The sequence below is a fragment of the Danio rerio genome, chromosome 21 (assembly GCF_049306965.1).
Source record: "Danio rerio strain Tuebingen ecotype United States chromosome 21, GRCz12tu, whole genome shotgun sequence".
NCBI classification, from domain to species: Eukaryota; Metazoa; Chordata; class Actinopteri; order Cypriniformes; family Danionidae; genus Danio; species Danio rerio.
In genome coordinates this window covers 33555921-33575585 of record NC_133196.1, presented here as the reverse complement: position 1 = coordinate 33575585, position 19665 = coordinate 33555921, and the positions used below count along the sequence as shown (strand labels likewise).

The following is a 19665-nucleotide window of genomic DNA, read 5'->3' as shown; positions in this document are numbered from 1 at the left end:
TTTTGTTGCCTCGGGCATTAATGTGCTCTTGAGGAAGGCTTTTTAGGTTTGATCATAATAGATGCGCGTCCCCAGCATATATTTTGCTGAAATGTATGTGCTTTGCGTTTTGTGTTTTGACTGCGCTAATTAGCTGTTCTTCCACAACAAAGTGAGGGCTGTGCTGTTAAATTTGGTAGTATTTGATGTTAGCATGTTGCTAAGCTATCGGTTTGATACTGTGATAGAGTGCAACGGGTGTTTTCAACTTACTATTTAAATAATTGTTAAATAGACAGATTTCTGCATTAGATTTGAAAACATCATCATTTAAATAAGGGCTGCATGATGCTGGAAAAATTTGACATTGTAATGTTTTGTTTTCTGCAGTATAAATTGGACTTAAAGGGGTGTTCCAGGGTGTATTTTTAAGGGTTTGTAAGATGCGAAGCAATTTGTGCTAATGCTTTACTTGTAGGAAATCATGTTATTTTTTCATATATCTTACTTTGATCATACACAGCTACTCGGCTAACATGAAAATGACTGTCATATTTTCTAGTTCTTCTAAAAGTTCTCCCTCTAAATGTTCTGATTGGTCAGTTAACATAACATGCTGTGATTTGCGGATCGGCTCCACGTCACCAGGAAAAGCGTCACGCCCCTACAAGCATGCGCTGTGTAAATAATGTCAGTCAGAGTAGCTGTTAGCAGTATCAGTTTGTGCCTGAATGTGACAGAAAATGACACAGAGGACTAGGTATGGGCCGGTAAAAGATTCTGACGGTATGATAACCTTGGATATAAATATCATGGGATCACGATATTGTGATTACTGCTCTAAAATGAATTATTTTTAAAATATCTGGGTAAAAAAACAAACCTTTCCCCCCTTGCGCACAATATTTTTTAATTTGGGAAAGATTTAAAATATTTTGGAGCAGTAAACATGTCAGGCTAAATAATTCAAATGAATCATTGACTTCTGCTGTCTTAATTTCGTTTCAAAAACAGATTTTTTTTACAATATGAAACGGGATCTTTGGAGATCTTTTCTGCTGAAGATACGGTTGTCCTTAAAAACAAAACAAAAAAATGTAAACAAAAAAAATCTTACTCATACCTTAGGAACAGTATAGCAGAAAATGTTGACGGTTTTAAAACCTTGACTTTTCCAAACCGCGGTTACCTTCAGTTATCGTCCCTTGCCTACAGAGGACACAGCTGAACCTTACGCCTGCTCTCTAAAATAAAATCTGACAAGTGTCTTTCATATAAATTTGGTTTGTAGGCATGTGTAAGGAATGTGAAACGTTCACATATTTTATGAGTTCATTATAGAACGCAGGGAAAGCGGCCACATAGAGAGACACTGCAGCACTGTTGAAGATTGTGAGTTTTTACAGGGGTTTGATGGATAAATATGAAATTAGTAGTCGATGGCCGATAGACATCACAACATCATGTGACCACACACACTCTGTCATGCGCTGCATTGTATGTGCGCATTGAGCTCCAGGCAATCAACAGGTGCTTTGAGTACAAAACCCCAGAGAGCAGTGCACGTCGGACAGTTTATCAAGGATGTACCGCTGGATTGTGCCTCACTATAGTTGTTACAGGTGATATTTAGGTAATCTTGTCTCTTATGACTCCTCTCTCTTTTGAATCTATCAGGTAACGTGTCACAGCGTCAGTACACTGCTTCAGTCTTTCGCCTTCATGCTTGTACTTAGTAATTTAAGTGGAAACCTCAGATACTGTTGGTTGGTTCCTGTTGGTTGACTTTTTCCACGGAAAAAGTGATTGAACTAACTTCACTAATCACGTTTTGGCACAAAGCCTTCCCCAGTCACACTGAGGAAGGCTTTGTGCCGAAACGTCTGTGTCTTTTAATCACCCGTAAAATGTAAAAGAAAATAAAAAACAGTACGAAGCAATTGAGTGTGAATCATTACCTTTTTTGAATAATAGCATTAATAAGATTGACTCAGCAAACCAAAGAAGTTCCTAAAAAAAAACGCAAGCGCGCAGGGCAAACTTCAGTAACTCTACACACGTGTTTTTAATGAAACAAATATAAACATGCATAGATTAAATAATACTACTAATAATAGCATTATACAAAAGCAAGTAGTCATGAATAACCTGAAAAAGCCTCCCGAGATGAAGAAGGCAGGAAAGCAGTGGTTTTTTTATTTATGTAGAAAAAAAAAAATTGTAATATTTTAATCCTTTAATTATTTTTTATCTGTAAAGATATTTGCATATTGCTGTAGATCCTGTATGTATTAGGCAATGTTTAAGCGAGGCGCACAACTAACGCGCTCTGTGCTGGACTTTAGACCTCCTCTCTGCTGGTCTATTGTACAGTCTATTTTAGTTCCTCAAAACAGCAACACGCCAGCAATGCGCCTTAACACACCTCCTTTTTTAGACCAGAACGCCTATGGGCACACATATGAGCGCAAATGCATTAGCTATTTAAACAGCGTGGTGCAAAACGTCAAAATGACTCTTGCGTCCTGCTGAAACAAGCAAACAACAACTGCGTTGTGCCGCATTGCGCCGAGTGTATGATAGGGCCCTAAATGTATTTGTGTTGCCTGTTTTCTGTGATATGTGTAATGTGAACGTTGATGTGGTTGTGTGGTGAAGCCAAAGACTAATTTCCACTTAGGAACAGTAAAGAAAGTACAAAAAGGAGAATTTAACATATATACAGCTGGATATATAATAAATACAGGGAAACTAAGAATTTCAGAGTGTTTTTTTTTTAACAGTATATACAGTGTCATACACACCTGATGCTTATAAAAGAGTATTTGTGTAGTTAAAGTGACCTCGCTGACTCATTTCTCATATATTTGTTCTCTCTTCTCAGAACTGTGTGGTATCGATGAGATTCTTTGCCAGGATGAAAATGCTCTGCTGAGTTTTGAGGCCATCCGCAGCATTCACAAAGACATGGACGACGATGCAGACGGCAGTGTGGACGTGACAGAGACGGATGGGGTGAGGACTGTGGTTTTCTGGTTTGCTGAAGGTGCTTCACAGTGTGTGGTGGCCAATGTACAAACAAGTGCAAAGTTTACTTGCTTGAAAAGGACACAGCGGCTTTTGGCTCGCTCATTAGAGACTATAGATCTCTGTAAAGCTGCTTTAATATATGTCGACGTGCTTATGTAAATATGTACTTGACTCAACAGTAAAGCAGTATTTTGTACAGCACATTGGCTAGCAGGTTCGAGTGTTGCACATTATTAGCAGAAATCAAGTTTCTTTAGCATGTGATTTTTTTTCATGATAAACTACATTCCATGGTGAGATAAAAAAAACAAAAGTGTTTTATTGTGAAAAAACTTAACTTGTTTTAAAGATATTTGGTATTATTTTAAATTAAGGCTACTTTGGGTAAAGGGTTTGTTCAGCTTTTGCATCGTTTGGTGCATTTAGTGCCACTAGCTTAACAGGAGTAGGAAACAAAATTGGTTCACTCCAGTCTAGATGGTGGCACTAAATTCACCCAAAAATGCACCTCAAAAGTAGACATTCCAAATGGGATTTATCACCCCCTGAAGAGCATTTTTGAGTGAAAACAAAAATGATCGGCATATTGACATATCGTTTCAAACCTAAGTGCTCAAAACTGGCCACTTCATAGGCACTGTTGCCAACTATTTTTAGTGAAAAGGTGCTAAGCTCTGCCCAAAAAGTTGCTAAATTACATCATTCGTTAATTTGCATATTACTGACGTCATCACGTTCTACTGTTTGCTTGTTTAACAGTCTGTGGTCAATAAAGGGGTATTTATATTTGCACTACGCTTTATGTAAGCATGTCAATATAACAAAATTTACAGCTGTCTGAATACTGTTAATCATTGCAGATGTGTAGTGATGTTGCAGTAATCTCTCAGACGTAATAAACTCAGACAAGTTCTGAAATTGTCTCAAAAATATCTTTGATTGTGAACAAGAAAAGAATAAACGGTCAAATTCAAGAGTTCACACTTAGCTGATGATTGGTAATAAGCTAGTTTGGCATGCTGACCCGGGAGAGAGCCCCGAGCTCAAAAGATCCTCGAGCCCGGAGCTCCCTTCCGTTGCAGGGCGAGAGGGGAGTTTGACTCGGGTAGATCTCGAGGACCCCACCCTTGCTGCGTAAGGATTGCTAAGGTGAAGTGTTGCTGACAGAATTGAATTTGGTGCTAATTTGGTTTAGTCAATTTACTTAGTCTCATGTTTTTGGGGATGTGGGAGGAAACCGGAGGACCCGGGGAAAACCCACGCAAGCACAGGGAGAACATGAACTCCGCACGAAAATGCTGACCGGTTGGGTGGATACCCGAGTCGGAGGCATTTTTTTGCTGTGAGGCCGCAGTGCTAGCCACTGGGCCGCCGTGCTGCCCTGTAGAAAAGAGGAGGAGAAGGGGTGGAAGGGGGGATTCTTCAAAACGAAGATGACTAAAGGTAGGATGTTTGGTTATTTATACTGGGTTAGGAATACCCTGATTGGTGGTTCATTCATTAGCTTGACTCGGGGCCAGCCGTGTCAATCATAAGCACGTGATCCTCTCGAAATTAGTTTATGAATAAACTTCACTTAAATTGTTAAAATAAAGGAGAAGCAGATCGGTTTGACTGGAACAAAGGAAATACCTTCACACAGCCGGTGCTAAATAATTTGCCGTCGGTACGCAGAGGGGTGATCTGCTCTCAGGCTGCAGGTGGGAGAGACTGCTGTAGGGGGACTGGGCCACCTGTCAGTGCTCTGAGGCAGTGGAGGGCCCGGCAGCATCACCCGCAGCTCGTTGAGAAGAGTAGGGACGGTACAGTGTGGGCTAATGACTCATTCTCCAGTAACACTATTCAATTTATGATTCACCAATCAGACGATTCCTAAGCCACTATAAATACCCTAAGTTCCATATGACAGCCATCTTCGTTTTGAAGAATCCCCCTTCCACCCTTGCTCTCTACTCCTTCTCCTTATCTAGATGGGTGGCACGGTGGCCCAGTGGTTAGCACTGTTGTCTCACAGCAAAAACGTCACTGGTTCTAGTCCTTACCGAGCCAGCTGACGTTCTGTGTGGAGTTTACACGTTCTCCCAGTGCTCACATGGGTTTCCCTCCGGGTTCCCTGGTTTCCTCCCACCGTCCAAAAACATGCCACTTAAGTTAATTGATTAATCAGATCAAAAATTGGCACTATAGACATGCTTCTAGTAAGTAGCTATTTCTTAAGAGCAATCACTATCTGTTCATTAGCTACTACAGCAGGGGAGCTCTCGAGATCTACCTGAGCTCAAACTCCCCTCTCGCCATGCAAATGGGAGGGAGCCCCGGGCTCTAGGATCTTTTGACCTCAGGGCTCTCTCCCGGGATATCATGCCAAACAATCTTTATAAACAATCATCAACTAAGTGTATAACAATGAGCTTACAATAACAGAAAAAGAGTGCAATAATAAAATGAAAGATGAAGATGAATTAAAGTTGAACTTCTTCCATGGCCTGCCCAGTCACCAGATCTAAATATTATTGAGCCTCTTTGGTGTGTTTTGGAGGAGCGAGTCAGGAAACGTTTTCGTCACCAGCATCAGGTAGTGACCTGGCTACTATTCTGCTAGAAGAATGGCTTAAAATCCCTCTGGCCACTGTGCAGGACTTGTATCTGTCATTCCAAAGACAAATTTGATGCTGTATTGGTAGCAAAAGGAGGCCCTACACCATGCTAATGAGTCATTGTGGTCTAAAACCAGGCATTTCAGTTTCATAGTCCAACCCCTGTATATGCCAGTTTAAAGGAAATTCTTCTCTGCATCTGCTGCCACCTTCATTTTATAAAGGCACAACACTTTTGCATGTGTTTAGAAGGGATTCACAATTACAGTTTGTGAACTTTGCTATAAAAAGCAGTCAATATTTTCTCTGAATCACCCAAAGCGATTCCCTTTTCATGAGAATGCCACATCTGAGGCCTCAGGGTAAACAGCACCACTGCTGACCAAGGCCATAGACAGTTCTGTGAGCATAACCTTTACCACAGTCAGCACTGATCAGAGGATTGTGAGCCGGTCAAACTGTCTGCATTTACATACTGTAGGTGAACATGTCAAATCAACTGTTTACTTTGGCTTTACAGCTTAAGCAAAAAGCTGAATTATGCAAATACACAGTGCTGTAAACAGAAACTCCCTCTGGAAATCAAAAATAGCCACGTTTAGACTTATGTGCGACTGTTTAATTGAAAAGCCACTGTTTAATTTTTTTTTTCTAAGCATTTAAAGTAATTTGTGCTTATTTATTTTTGTAGGCGTAGCTATGCATGTTTGGTGAATAGGCTTATAATGTTAGATAGTAGCTATAACCATACATTCAAAGTTGACTGATTACATTAAAAACTATAAGGTTTACCAAACTATAAAGTTTGGTGTATATGCGTAAATCTATGCTGAAGTTATGTTATTATTACTATTTTAACTGGCTAGATCATCATTATTATTATTAGGCCGTGATATTAACTTTTTTGATCACTAGCTACTATGGCTAGTAGTTTTCCAACATTAATAGCCAACGCCATTTTCACCAGCCACAATTTTGTTGTTGGGAAAATATATTTGCATAAATTTGATGTTGTCATCGTAAAATTACTTGATTTCAATGATGTGTTATGTCCACATGCCTCCTTAACTTTTTTATTTCACGTGACTTTTTAGGGCTCAACACTAAGGATTTAGCTTTTTTTTCCCTAGCCACACCAAACTAATTATTTCCTTGACACAATTTTTTTTTAAAATGTGTCAAAACAAGCAAAATAAAGCTGTGTGTATACACTTTTCAATCAACAAAAATGTTATTAAAAGAAAACATATTAACAAAAATAACTGCAAGCAAAAGAAAGCAGGTGAAAAACATTCTGGGCCCTATCATACACCGGCGCAATGTGGCGCAAGGTGCGGTGCAATACTTGTTTGCTAGTTTCAGCTTGGCGCAAGAGTCGTTTGGAGGCGTTGCGCCACGCTCTTTAAATGGCAAATGCATTAGTGCTCATATGTGCGCCCATAGGCGTTCTGGTCTAAAAAGGAAGGCGTTCTGAGGCGCACTGTTTGCACGTTGCTATTTTGATAACTATAATAGATTTTTTCATTAGACCAAAACAAACCCGGTCTAAACTCCAGCGCAGAGTTGCGACTCGCTTACACTTACAACTGCTTAAGAGCCTACACACAAGGTATAGAGCAATACGCAAATATCTTTACATATGTAAAAAAATTTAAATATTAAGGATAGGCCTATATATAGGATATAATAAGTGTGTGTGTGTGTGTGTGTGTGTGTATATATATATATATATATATATATATATATATATATATATATATATATATATATATATATATATATATATATAGGATATAAATATAAAGGATTAAAATATTACAAAACATATTATTTTCTAGTCTACATAAATATGAAAAACCACTGTTTTTTTGTTTTTTTGCCTTCTTCATCTCGGGAGATTAATTATTTATTGGCTAACTGATGTCTGTGCTAAAGGTTTCTGTCACCGACTCGCTCCCAGTCATTCCCCACGCTGACCAGCAGAAGTCATCATCACCGGACTACTGACATTACGTCATGCTCAGACACTGATTGCCACACACCTGCAGCACATTCCCTTGATCACCACACACACACATATAAGCAGCTCACACACACACACATCATTGCGAAGTCTTGTTCTGCCCCTGCAAACACTACTGAGCGTTTCTACTCCTTGCCTGCTTTCCCCTTTGCTTACCCGGACTGTATATCGACCTTGTCTTGCCTGCCGCCTGTCTTGAACCCAGCTTGAATACTGACTTTGATCCTAGCCGCCTGCCTCTGATCCATGCCTGCTTTATCACCCTGTGGTTGCCTGTCGCCAGCCCATCGACTTAATACAACTGTGTTTGATGTGAGTTCGCACACTAGCAACATCTGTGTGTTGTTTTTTTTTTAAACTCTGTTTAATAAATATACTTCAAATGGATCCCTCTGTGTCAGACCCTTCGTTACAGTTTCTCTATCCACGAGAGCGAAAGTGAAAGTAGATCGATTATCTTTTATTTATGTGCGGTAGATGCTCTGTTTAACTGTTTTCTGTTAAAAAAAAAACTGTAAACTGTTTGCTTGTGAAATGCTCAGTTTTTCCACGTCCTGTAAATAGCAAATTCGCTTATGGCGCGACGCAGCTGGCTCTTAAAGGTAATGGGAGATGAGACTCTGATTGGTTTATTCTCAAAACACACCTATAACTCATTGAGAAAATAAACTCAACCCTTTTAGACCATGCGCCACAGCGCAAAGCGGAATTTCCTGTCCTTAAATGAGCAAATATGGACTCTGACACGCCCTGAAAGCGTTTGCGCTCGTGCTTTCCGTTTTGCGCATGGACCGTCAAAATAGAGCCCTCTGTGTGAAATAGTTAAAGGGTTAACATTAGGCCCATTAATAATCTGTTCAAAGAGTGGTAAAAGTGAAAACGGCAACCGCTGCTGCTTAAAAAAAAAATCTGGAGATTTCCTAGAAGCAGCAGGACTGCGGGTGCTCAAGCACCGCTTTTTCCAATCTACAGTTTAAGTCAGAATTATTAGCCCCCCTGAAATATTAAACCCTGTTTATTTTTTTCCCCAATTTCAGTTTAACGGAGAAGATTTTTTTTAACACACTTCTAATCATAATAGTTTTAATAACTCATTTCTAATAACGGATTTGTTTTATCTTTGCTATGATGAAAGTTTTATTTTTTACTAGATATTTTTCAAGACACTTCTATACAGCTTAAAGTGACTTTTAAAGGCTTAACTAAGTAAATAACTTTAGGAAATATTAAAAAAAATAAATAAAATCAAAGGGGGGCTAATAATTTTTACTTCAACTGTATTTCAAAGATAAATGATCGCACCAGTTGCGTTTCCAGGCACGGTTGTTCTGTGAAAGGAAACGGGAGCTTTTAAGCACTTATTCGTTTCACATCAGCTGTGCCCCGCGCTGAGTGTCACCATGCACCTGATCATACTCTCATCTTGCTTTCTTTTGCTCGTGTGAACATTAATCATGCTGCTTCTTGGTTCCAAGATCACATTTGCCTGAATATTGACGAACTCTTAAACTAAATTTTAATCTTTAGGGACGAGGCAGCTTTGGCTACTTAAAAATATTTTCAACCAGGCGAAGTGGCTAGTGAGGTGTCTGTCTAACCTGCCACAGCTTAAATCTACCCGAATTTGGCAGGCAAGCGAGGGTGTTAATGTCAAGCCCTGATTATCATGCTAATTACATGGTTACTTGCCATAAAACTTAACAATTAGAGACAAAATATTGGTCTGAGCTGTAATCATTTGCAAAAATTTCTATAATTTAATAACATTGCTTTGAAATGTCGTATTTGACATCAGAATCAGATTTTTTAGAGATCTGTGTAATAAATGTATACAAAAATATTTATTGTAATTGAAACCTACAGGCACAAATTAAAATTCAAATTAAATTACAGTTAAATTATTAATTGTATTTAGAATATTTTCTTTCCATCAGACGAAAAAATAAATCACAGAAAAGCAAAAAGTCTAAATCTAAAAATCTGAAAATAGTTGCATAAAAACATATTTTAACTGCAGTGTCTTGCCATAAATACCTTATCATTGAGAACCACTTCACCAGATGCTAAAACCTAATCTTTGTTTTCTCAGTTTCTAAGGGAAGACCTAAAGTACCACGACCCTAAAGGAAAACACAACAGTTTCCACAGAGCAGATCTGCTGATCACAGTGGAGGACATGTGGAACTCCTGGAAGGCTTCTGAAGGTGTGAACAAATTATTTTATACAAACCATACAGCTATAAACCAGTTTAGAGCAATTTCATAGTAACCACATCAATTTACATGCATGTTAATCTGAAAGCAATACACTACCTGACAAAAGTCTTGTTGTCAATCCCAGTTGTAAGAGCAACAAATAATAATTTGACTTTTAGTTGATCATTTGGAAAAGTGGCAGAACATAACTGCGTCCCAATCATTACAAATACTGCAGAAGACCTGTTGGAACCCGCATAGACCCAACATTCTCATAGAAATCAGTCAAGTTTGGTGAAGGTAGAATCATGGTTTGGGGTTCAGATCAACTAGAAGTCAAGTTATTATTTGTTGTTTCTAAAACTTGGATAGACTTTTGTCAGGTAGTGAATGTTTGGGCAAATATAACTTTTAGTTTTTTCTTCTGAGTGTTTTCTTCCTCACTAAAGCATTAGCATCCAATATGATTTTTTTTTTTAATGGTCTATACAGTTTATAACTGGACAGTGGAAGAAGCAGAGGAGTGGCTCACCAGTTTTGTGGAGTTACCGCAGTATGTTGATTCCTTCAGAAAGAACGTCATCAGTGGCAAAGATTTGCCTAGGTAAGAACGCTTGTGAATAGTGTTTTTTAGGGGCAGACCACAAACTGAAAACTGTAATATTACGAAATGTACATAAATATGCTTGTGAAAATGTTACTTGAAATCTTTGCATAAAAAAAATTTGTTCCAAGCAAACCAGACAACCTAAAACTGGCTTTACTTATTTATTTTATGATTTTATCTATTTTACATAGATTTTTAAAATCATTCTAACGCCTGTGTTACACTGCAAGTGTGAGCAGCGCATGTTTTTGTCGGCATCAATATTAACAGATTAGAGCTTTCATACTGCACGCAGAAGCAGCGTGTCAGCGAGGCATGACCATCACTGAACAAGCAGTGCCGCGATAGTTTCGGCTCTGGGTCTATTTTTACTGCGCTGCTCAAGCTCAATTAAAGTGACAGTGCATTGAAAATGACCAAAACACATTGAATGACAGTAAAAAGCTATTTTACCCAATACATGGATCTATAATATCTATAGATTTTCATACATTTTTTAAAATGAATTTAAACGATTAAAAATGGCAACTAATATTTATTTGGGCCCGAACTGCAAAACCAAATTAAATAAAATTTTAGTATTAGATTTGCACACTAGTTTGATTATGTATAAATATCATTATAACTATATTGCATAAATATCATTATAACTATATTACATAAACATTATTATAACTATAGGACTACATCATCCTGACAATCAAAAACAAAATTACATGATATCACAGTCTTCTGACCAAGTGCACCTGAAAAGACACGAATGACACTTCTCAGAGCTTGAGAAGTATACAGCTCTTTAGGATCTATATATTTTGTAAAATAAAGACTTGCAGGTTAAGGAAACAGCATAGGAGGAAGTTGCTGCGGGCCTTGGGGAAAATGAAAAGTAAAAAAAAAAATTGCATTTGGAGATAAATAGGTAACTAGATGGAACAGACAGAGATAGACTGATCGGTGCAGCAGCTGATGATGAGCTGCGCGCTGCAGACGCAGTTGGTGTAAAAGGCAAATGCCTGCGCGCTGCTTCTGCTCTCCATACGCGCTGTGCACGCGCTGCTCATGCTCTGCTTGCGCTTGCAGTTTGAAACAGGCGTAAAACATGAATGAGTGTTGGTTCATATATTTTGGACATCTTTGATGAAAGGTTTTGATCCAATTTAAATGATATAATTCATAATAATACGAGTATAAACTTAATCAGGTAATTCAAGTTCTATATATATATATATATATATATATATATATATATATATATATATATATATATATACAAAAAGTAACCAAAATATACCAGCAAACTAAAATAGATTATATTGATAATTTGCACATCAGCGAGTAGCTATCAGTACACAGGACACTGAAATTACCTTTTTTGTGTGAGCATTTTATTTTAGCTTTTGAATTTGCTATCATGTGCTCTGCTTATAATGAATTACTATATTGACAGCACATTTAAATGTGTTTTCTGTAGATTTTGTTTGTATAGGAACACTTATTTTTGCCTGTTGAATGTTTATTCACTGATTAAGGTTTTTAATATGACATTCACAGACTTGCAGTAAAAAATGCTACCCTACTTGTGTCTGTGCTAAAGATACCAGACCGCAGTCATGCACAGAAACTGCAGCTGAAGGCTCTGGACACTGTGCTTTTTGGACCTCCAGGTCAGTAACACTGGGCTCAATGACTGGGACAGTATGCTTGCTTTAATAGGTCTCTGTTAGCAGTTACATAAGTTGGTACAACTGATTATTTTCGATGAATTAGTTGAAACTCCATTTTGATTGAGTCAATTCTGATTTATTGGCAAGAGTTGGTAAATTTGAATATTTTCTGTTTATCAGTTCAGTCTGGCAGTTTAATTTGTACAGTTCTGCTTAATTGACAAGATTTGGTTAGATTGTTTCATTCTGTAAATCAGTTTAATGATTTATTCTGCTTAATAGGTAAAAGTTTGCCAGAATTTTTCCTCCTAGCCTAGTTTAAACTGTCCTTTGAAGGATTAAAATTCATCAGCAAAATTGAGCAATGTTTGTTAATGTTTTTGAATTAAATAAAACTTAAACCCAATGAATGAAATAATTCTGATTCATTAGCAAGATTTATTAAGATTCATTTGGTATTGTGAATCAGATCAAACTGGCCATTTGAATTAATCAGTTCTGGATAATGAGCAAGAATCATTGATGAGATTCATTTGCTATTGTGCAAAAGTTCAAACTGACACTGAAAAAAGAACGTTTTTGAGCCAGTTAAGATGTAGAGCTCTATTTTGACAATCTAGGCGCAAAGTCTAAAGCGCATGGCACAAAAGCATTAAGGAAGTGTCTGAATTTACTTTTGCTATTTTATGAACGGAAAAATAAGCGCCCGGTGCATGGTCTAACAGGGTTGTGCTTATTCTAATGAGTTATTTGTGCGTTTTGAGCATAACTTGCATTAAACCAGTGAGTCTCATCTCACATTCCCTTTAAGTCAGTTGAGTCAGTGAGTCAGTTGCTTCACACCATGGCGCATTTGCTATTTACATGGAGGATGTTGTAAGTGCAAAAACAGTTAAACAGTCCATTTGTCAGAGGATAAAGGATGAGCCTCCTCCATTTGGCTTCTTTACTTTCTCTTTACTTTACTTTTACCCTTTACTTTACTCCTTTACTTTCGTGAATAAGGAAACAGTGTTGTACGCACTCCACTGAAGACTTTCATTAGCCTACATATTTAATTTTGTTTGTTAAGCTCAAAGATTTGTTTCAAAACTATTTCTAAATTCAGTTTTGATTTTCAACAAACTAATAAACAATCAATAATAATGACGTGTGGTCAAAAAAATTGTTATATCCAAACACAAGTCTTATTCTTATGCCCCACATGGTGATGTATACATCTCCAAAACCCGACAGATGGACAAATCTAAACTTGTTTTTATTAAAACAAATATAAATATGCATATAATAAATACAAATACAAATTATACAAATGCCAATTGTCATGAATAAACTGAAAAAATCCCTCCAATATGTAGAAGGCAGTGGATTTTTTGTTTATGTAGAAAATAATATTTTTTTTTAAATATTTTAATCTTTTAATTTTTGTCATATGTAAAGAAATTTATGTGTTGCTGTACATCCTGTGTATATTAAGCAACATGTAAGCATTTGGACCTGCATAGGCGCACAACTTACAGTACATATTGTGCACTGGATTTTAGACCAGCTTTTAGCAACGCGCCAACAATGCGCCTTAACACACCTTCTTTTGAGACTGGCACACACATGAGTCCACAAAGTGGCACAAATGGATTTGATATTTAAACAACGTGGTGCAAGACGTGAAAATTAGGGTTGTGCTGGTCTGAAAATCACTTCAAACTCGTATTGTGCCTTATTGCTCTGGATGTATGATTGGGCCCTTAGACCTAAATGATTCTAATTCATTGGCAAGATTCAATAAGATGAATTTGTTAATCAGTTCAATCAATTCTGGTTTATTGATAAGACTTAATTTGTTTAATTCAGTTAAATCAAACGTTCCATTTCCAAATGAATTGTTTCTGACTGACAGATGAGTCTTTCTATACTCTCTCACTGCTTTATTTTTATTTTCGTGCGAACTAAAATATAGATTTTTCACCTCCTAGAACTTGAAATGTTCATTTAATCATATTCATTCGTTTCTTTTTGTCTTTATCCTGAATGTTTGGAAACATTTTCTTGGATATTCTTCCTGTTTTGAGTGTTTTAGAAATAACATGGAAATGTTCTGCAAGGCATAACACGTTCCTCTGGATTTTGTTGGCTGAGGCTTTTCTGGATGAAGTCCAGACTGCAATATTCATTGCTCATTACACACTAAAATCAAGCAAAGGTTTAGTCTGTTTACTTTTCTCGTGAACAAATATCTTCTGCGTCTGAAAATAGCCAAGCTTATTGGAGTACAAGAGCCAGACAGAAGAGGTATGTCCCATTAATGTCAGCCTGTACAGCCTGATACTCAAGTACAGCTGGTGAAACAGAAAAGAGAGGGATGTTGAGACGTTGTCAATAAATAGGTAAGAGAGAGATGGATGGGAAGGGTCAAGGACATGTCATCATATGATTCATAGTTCATGTGAATATGTATACCTAGAACATCAGCCAGAATTAAACCTACCAAAGATGCTGGTGGTAAGAAAAGTGCTTTGATAACGGTATTAGACACAGGACCATCTTAATCCTAAAGCCTGCGTGATATTTGTTGTAAGAATTTCCGCTCACACAATGTCTGCATGTCACGGATGCTGTGTTGGTATATGGCTTATAGTGAAACATGAATATTCAAAGACCCCTGGAAAGAAGACCATAACAGTATACTGTAAATGACAGTAATCCAACAGGTAAACCATCAACATAACAGCCAGCACTGAGGCATAGACAAAAGCATAGACACCATGGCAAAAAGAAATAGAATGAGCTATTAAAAATTCACAGGATTATGAGAAACTAAGCAAGACACAGGTGAGCATAATCAATAACCAACAGAATAAATGAGAAAATACATTGAAAGCATGGAAAAGTGATCTTAACACAGTAACTACTATGTTACATACCATGATTAGGGACACAGCAATTCTATTTTTAATTCTTTCAAGTGTTTAAAATAGATAGAGTGCTAATCAGAACACAACATAAACATGACAGTCCTCAAAACAGAAAAATACACATTTGATTCGAATAAGGAAATAAATCTAGCATTTAATAATAATAACGCAACACTAGATAAAAGAGACATACTGTATAATGAGTAAAAATAAATATTTTCAAAAGTTATATTATAGGCATATTTATAATGCTAAATTTCATAGTATAAATAAGGTCTATACATAAAAAAACTTTATTGATGATCATATTTGGTGGTCCATGGCACTTTTTTTCCTTTTTAGATAGTTTGATGAAGTTTTCTGGGCCCAGCAATTTTATAAGTAGTTCCGTGATGAATTCAGTAGGTTTACCGCTTTCTTTCTTTTTAGCAATTTCCCACAAGTCAAATGTTATTGTGGCTGGAGTGGGATTCGAGATCGTCACTTTTTTTTCTCTGAGCCGTTTGCATTCGTCCACTAATTCCACACACTGCTTTGGTACTGCTGACAGGCATACCTTGTAGTCTGTGCAAGCCTCTTCAATCGACTCGACTCGATTTTTCTGTGATAGTTGTCATTGCTGTACGCAATTCTGCAATCGTTTGTGTAGAGGCGTCGATTTTTTGATTAACAGAGGCATTTAAGGCTTCTATAGCATCCATAATGTCTTGATTGTTGTGAAGCTTGCCTCAGCTCCTCTGTGTGGGTTGTTTGCCGTGGTTATCGTCGACCTCTTCTTGTAACCTGCTTTCTTTTTTCAAGTTTTTTGGCATTATCAATGCTTAATAAGTTCCTAAATCTCTTGAGAACACTTTTGATAATTAATAAATAAAAAATAAAACTATTTGAAATTATTTGGAGGATTATTGGAGATTAGACGTGAGCAGCATTCTCCATTCACAATGTGATCATTCAGAAGTCACACTGCGAATATAGGCTGTGTTGAGTCTCTAGTTTAATTCATCATTTCAAAAGTGTTTTGTGGCCTGTGACTGGGAGAGTTTTAAAATGTCAGGCATAAGAAATTGTAGTGTAACATTTGATTATTCAGTTACTGTATATTAACAATAATTTGCTTATATAATTTTTATAATTTTTTTTATTGAATTTGTAACATCTATATTTTATGCATATACACTCCCCCACAGAATCATCCCAATCAATCTAAAATATAAATTCTTTCCAAAAAATTATTCAACACATCTGGTGAAATTGTATTCATATCACAATATCTGTTGCAGAATAAAAAAAATTGCAATGTTGGATTTTTCCAATATCCATTAGATAGATGGATGGATGGATGGATGGATGGATGGATAGATAGATAGATAGATAGATAGATAGATAGATAGATAGATAGATAGATAGATAGATAGATAGAAGGACAGACAGACAGACAGACAGACAGACAGACAGACAGACAGACAGACAGACAGACAGACAGACAGACAGACAGACAGACAGATAGATAGATAGATAGATAGATAGATAGATAGATAGATAGATAGATAGATAGATAGATAGATAGATAGATAGATAGATAGATAGTCTACAAAACAAACTTGCCTAATTACCCTAACCTGCTTAGTTAACCTAATTAACCTAGTTAAGCCTTTAAATGTCACTTTAAGCTGTAAAGAAGTGTCTTAAAAATATGTAGTAATATATTATTCACTAACATCATGGCAAAGATAAAATAAAGCAGTAATTAGAGATGAGTTATTAAAACTATTATGTTTAGAAATGTGTTGAAAAAATCTTCTCTCCGTTAAACAGAAATTGGAGAGAAAAAAAATAAACGGGGGCTAATAATTCTGACTTCAACTGTAGATCATGTTATGTACTCTATAAATATACCAGTACATCTGTGAATCGCTGATTGGTTGATCCCTCCCAATTCCAGATCCCATCCAGAGCTTCTTAATAATCTCAGCTATGGCAGTTATTCGCATCTCCAGTCACTGTTTATACTGTCTGCAGTGGAAGCTTCCTCACTGTTCCAGACTGTTCCCTACTGTAGCACCTCATATTGTTGCATCACTAATGAAAAATCTCCCAGTGTTTGTGCACAGTTGTGCTCAGCTTCAACGCTTGCATGTAGCAATTACAACCTCCAATATCTTTAGACCCATTCAAGGATTATATGTGCAGACAAAACACTCCTTTTCTATGCATTCAAAGAGCTAATTTATCTAAACACTAGTCCATAACTGAAAATCCAAGACGGAAGTTTATCATATGCTGGTCCCAGTAAACTTAAAGGAGATTTAACCTGACCTCAAAACAAGCTGGTTAGGATCGGTGAGTGTGAAGGTTGAGGGATTCAACACCGTCCGCTCACAAATACTTTGGCACCGCTACATGTGCCGTCACCTGCCATTTTCCTGGGCAGGATGTTAGCGGCAAAATTGCAGATGGAAATAGCACCCGCTAATCCAGTCATCCAAATCCTCCCGTCACGCAGCTGATGTTCCCGCCACTGTTGTGGGAAACACCTCTCTGAAATTGCATATTAACGTCATTGCTGCAATCCAGTGTGAAATTGAAAAGAAACTAAACTAAGCACAGGTCAGCATAATCAGTTATCTTGGGGAAAATTGATATGTTTGAGAAGCAACAACATTTATTTAGAGTTTGTTCCTGAAGTTTTAAAATGCCCCTATTATGATAGTTATTAAACCTGAATGTGAACTGTGTAGAAAGTTAATGCCTCTCCAAAAAAAAGTTGACTGAGTTATATTAATGGGTTGTTTTTAAAATGAATCCAAAAGGCTGATTTATACTACACTGTTAGACCTTACCGGGTTTTTTTACAGTAGAATACTGGCAACACTGTTGCCAGCCACTCACTGTAAAAGTTCGGTTACAGTAAGCAACTGGCAACGGTGTTGCCAGTTAATTACTGTAACTGAACCATTACAGTGAGTGGCTGGCAACAGTGTTGCCAGTTGTTTACTGTAACTGAACCGATACAGTGAGTAGCTGGCAACAGTGTTGCCAGTTAATTACTGTAATAGAGCAGCAGTGGTAACTAACTGGAAACTGTGTACAGTTAATAACTGTATTGTAGTTTTACAAATCACAGCATTATACTGCATACACATTAATAGTATGTCATATATAGTTATTGTAGTGTTACTAAAATTAATCAGTATTCTTAGCTGTTATTAAAAAATAGAAGGCATAACATTTTTCAGACAAATTGATTTTATTGTTTTGGCACCAAACAAATAAATAACAGAAAAAGTAAGAAAATTAAGAAATCAGCAGACATAAATAATGTCTTGCATATTACAGGTCTGCACAGTAAGGCTGCGGTCACATTAACAAAATTCTGTCATACTGCACTGCGAAGTGGAATTAAACAAAGCGAGTAGTGGAATTAAACAAAATAATTAGAGATTGAAAAAGCAAGCCAGAGAGGTCATGTTTTGATCTTTGATTGGTCTCAAGCAACCACATGATGTGATTTCGCATGTCAGCATTCTCCAAGCTTGAACTTTCCAATGCTGCGAATTATGAAATTTGTCACATGAGCTATCATTCCAGGTCTGCAGTACTCACATGCGTATGAATGGAAGTCTGCAGAAAGAAAAGTGCAGTGTGACCGGGACTTTAAGCTGTAACTCTAATTAAACACACCTGATCAAACTAATTAAGGCTTGTTAGAAATCAACAGGTAATGTTGAAGCAGGGTGGGTACTAAACTCTGCTGCGCTGCAGTTCTCCAGGAACTTGGAGTTTGACCCCCATGGTATATAGCAGGGATGCTCAATCCTGTTCCTGGATATCTACCATCCTGCAGATTTCAGTTGCTACCCATATCAAACACACCTGCCTGTAATTATCAAGTGGTGTTCAGGTCCTAATTAATTGGTTCAGGTGTGTTTGATATGGATAGCAACTGAAATCTGCAAGAAGGTAGATCAGCAAATGAACAGCAAAAAACACAACATAATTATTTTAAATTTGAAAGTTTTAAATAATTAAAAACTGTGTCAAATCTCTATAAAAAGTTTAAAATAATTATAAAAAATAAAAATAAAGTTGGCAACACCAAAAAACCAAAGGATCCAATGTTTTATTGTTATAATTATCTCATGACAACAAACTTTTTTATTGATTCTAATATAAATTCATAGGTGGAAACACTGCTCTGAAAAATACTTAGCAACAAACTCACAACCTGGGACCTGACAGTGGAGCTTTTGTGTGTGGATGGCTATGTGTATCATGTTTTTGTGATTCCCTGTGATGATGTGCACATGTTACCTTACTGAGATGATGGAATTTAATTTTGGCTTAGTTGCCAGAAAGATACATACAACTGTTAGCATCTGTACATTATGACAGTATGCAATATCCAATAAATACATATACTTAAACAAAAGTAAGAAGTTATATGAGGGGAGGCTAACTAGCTAACAATGTAGCTTTCAAGTACACAGTTTAAGATAACAACAATATCACTTAAAACACAGCCTTATTATTAGAAACCCTCAAAAACATTTGAACACATTTTACTTACTCATTGTAGATTCTTAGTTAAAGCCTAAAACAAATCAGACTCTACATCTGAATTGATGGACAGAGAATAGAGCACACAGCAGTAAACAAA

At 36.9% G+C, this 19665-nt stretch overlaps 1 protein-coding gene across 5 annotated transcripts in view; it reads left to right on the top strand.

Annotated features, from left to right (window-relative positions):
* stim1b (stromal interaction molecule 1b) overlaps nucleotides 1-19665 on the top strand; it is an 87136-nt gene that overhangs the window by 21603 nt on the left and 45868 nt on the right. For 4 of the 5 annotated variants that reach the window (XM_009295557.5, XM_073934161.1, XM_005161288.6 and 1 more), the window contains exons 3-6: nucleotides 2864-2994; nucleotides 9719-9833; nucleotides 10318-10429; nucleotides 11984-12096. In XM_009295557.5, the coding sequence (XP_009293832.2) occupies nucleotides 2864-2994; nucleotides 9719-9833; nucleotides 10318-10429; nucleotides 11984-12096 (471 nt within the window). 5 annotated transcript variants of the gene reach the window in all.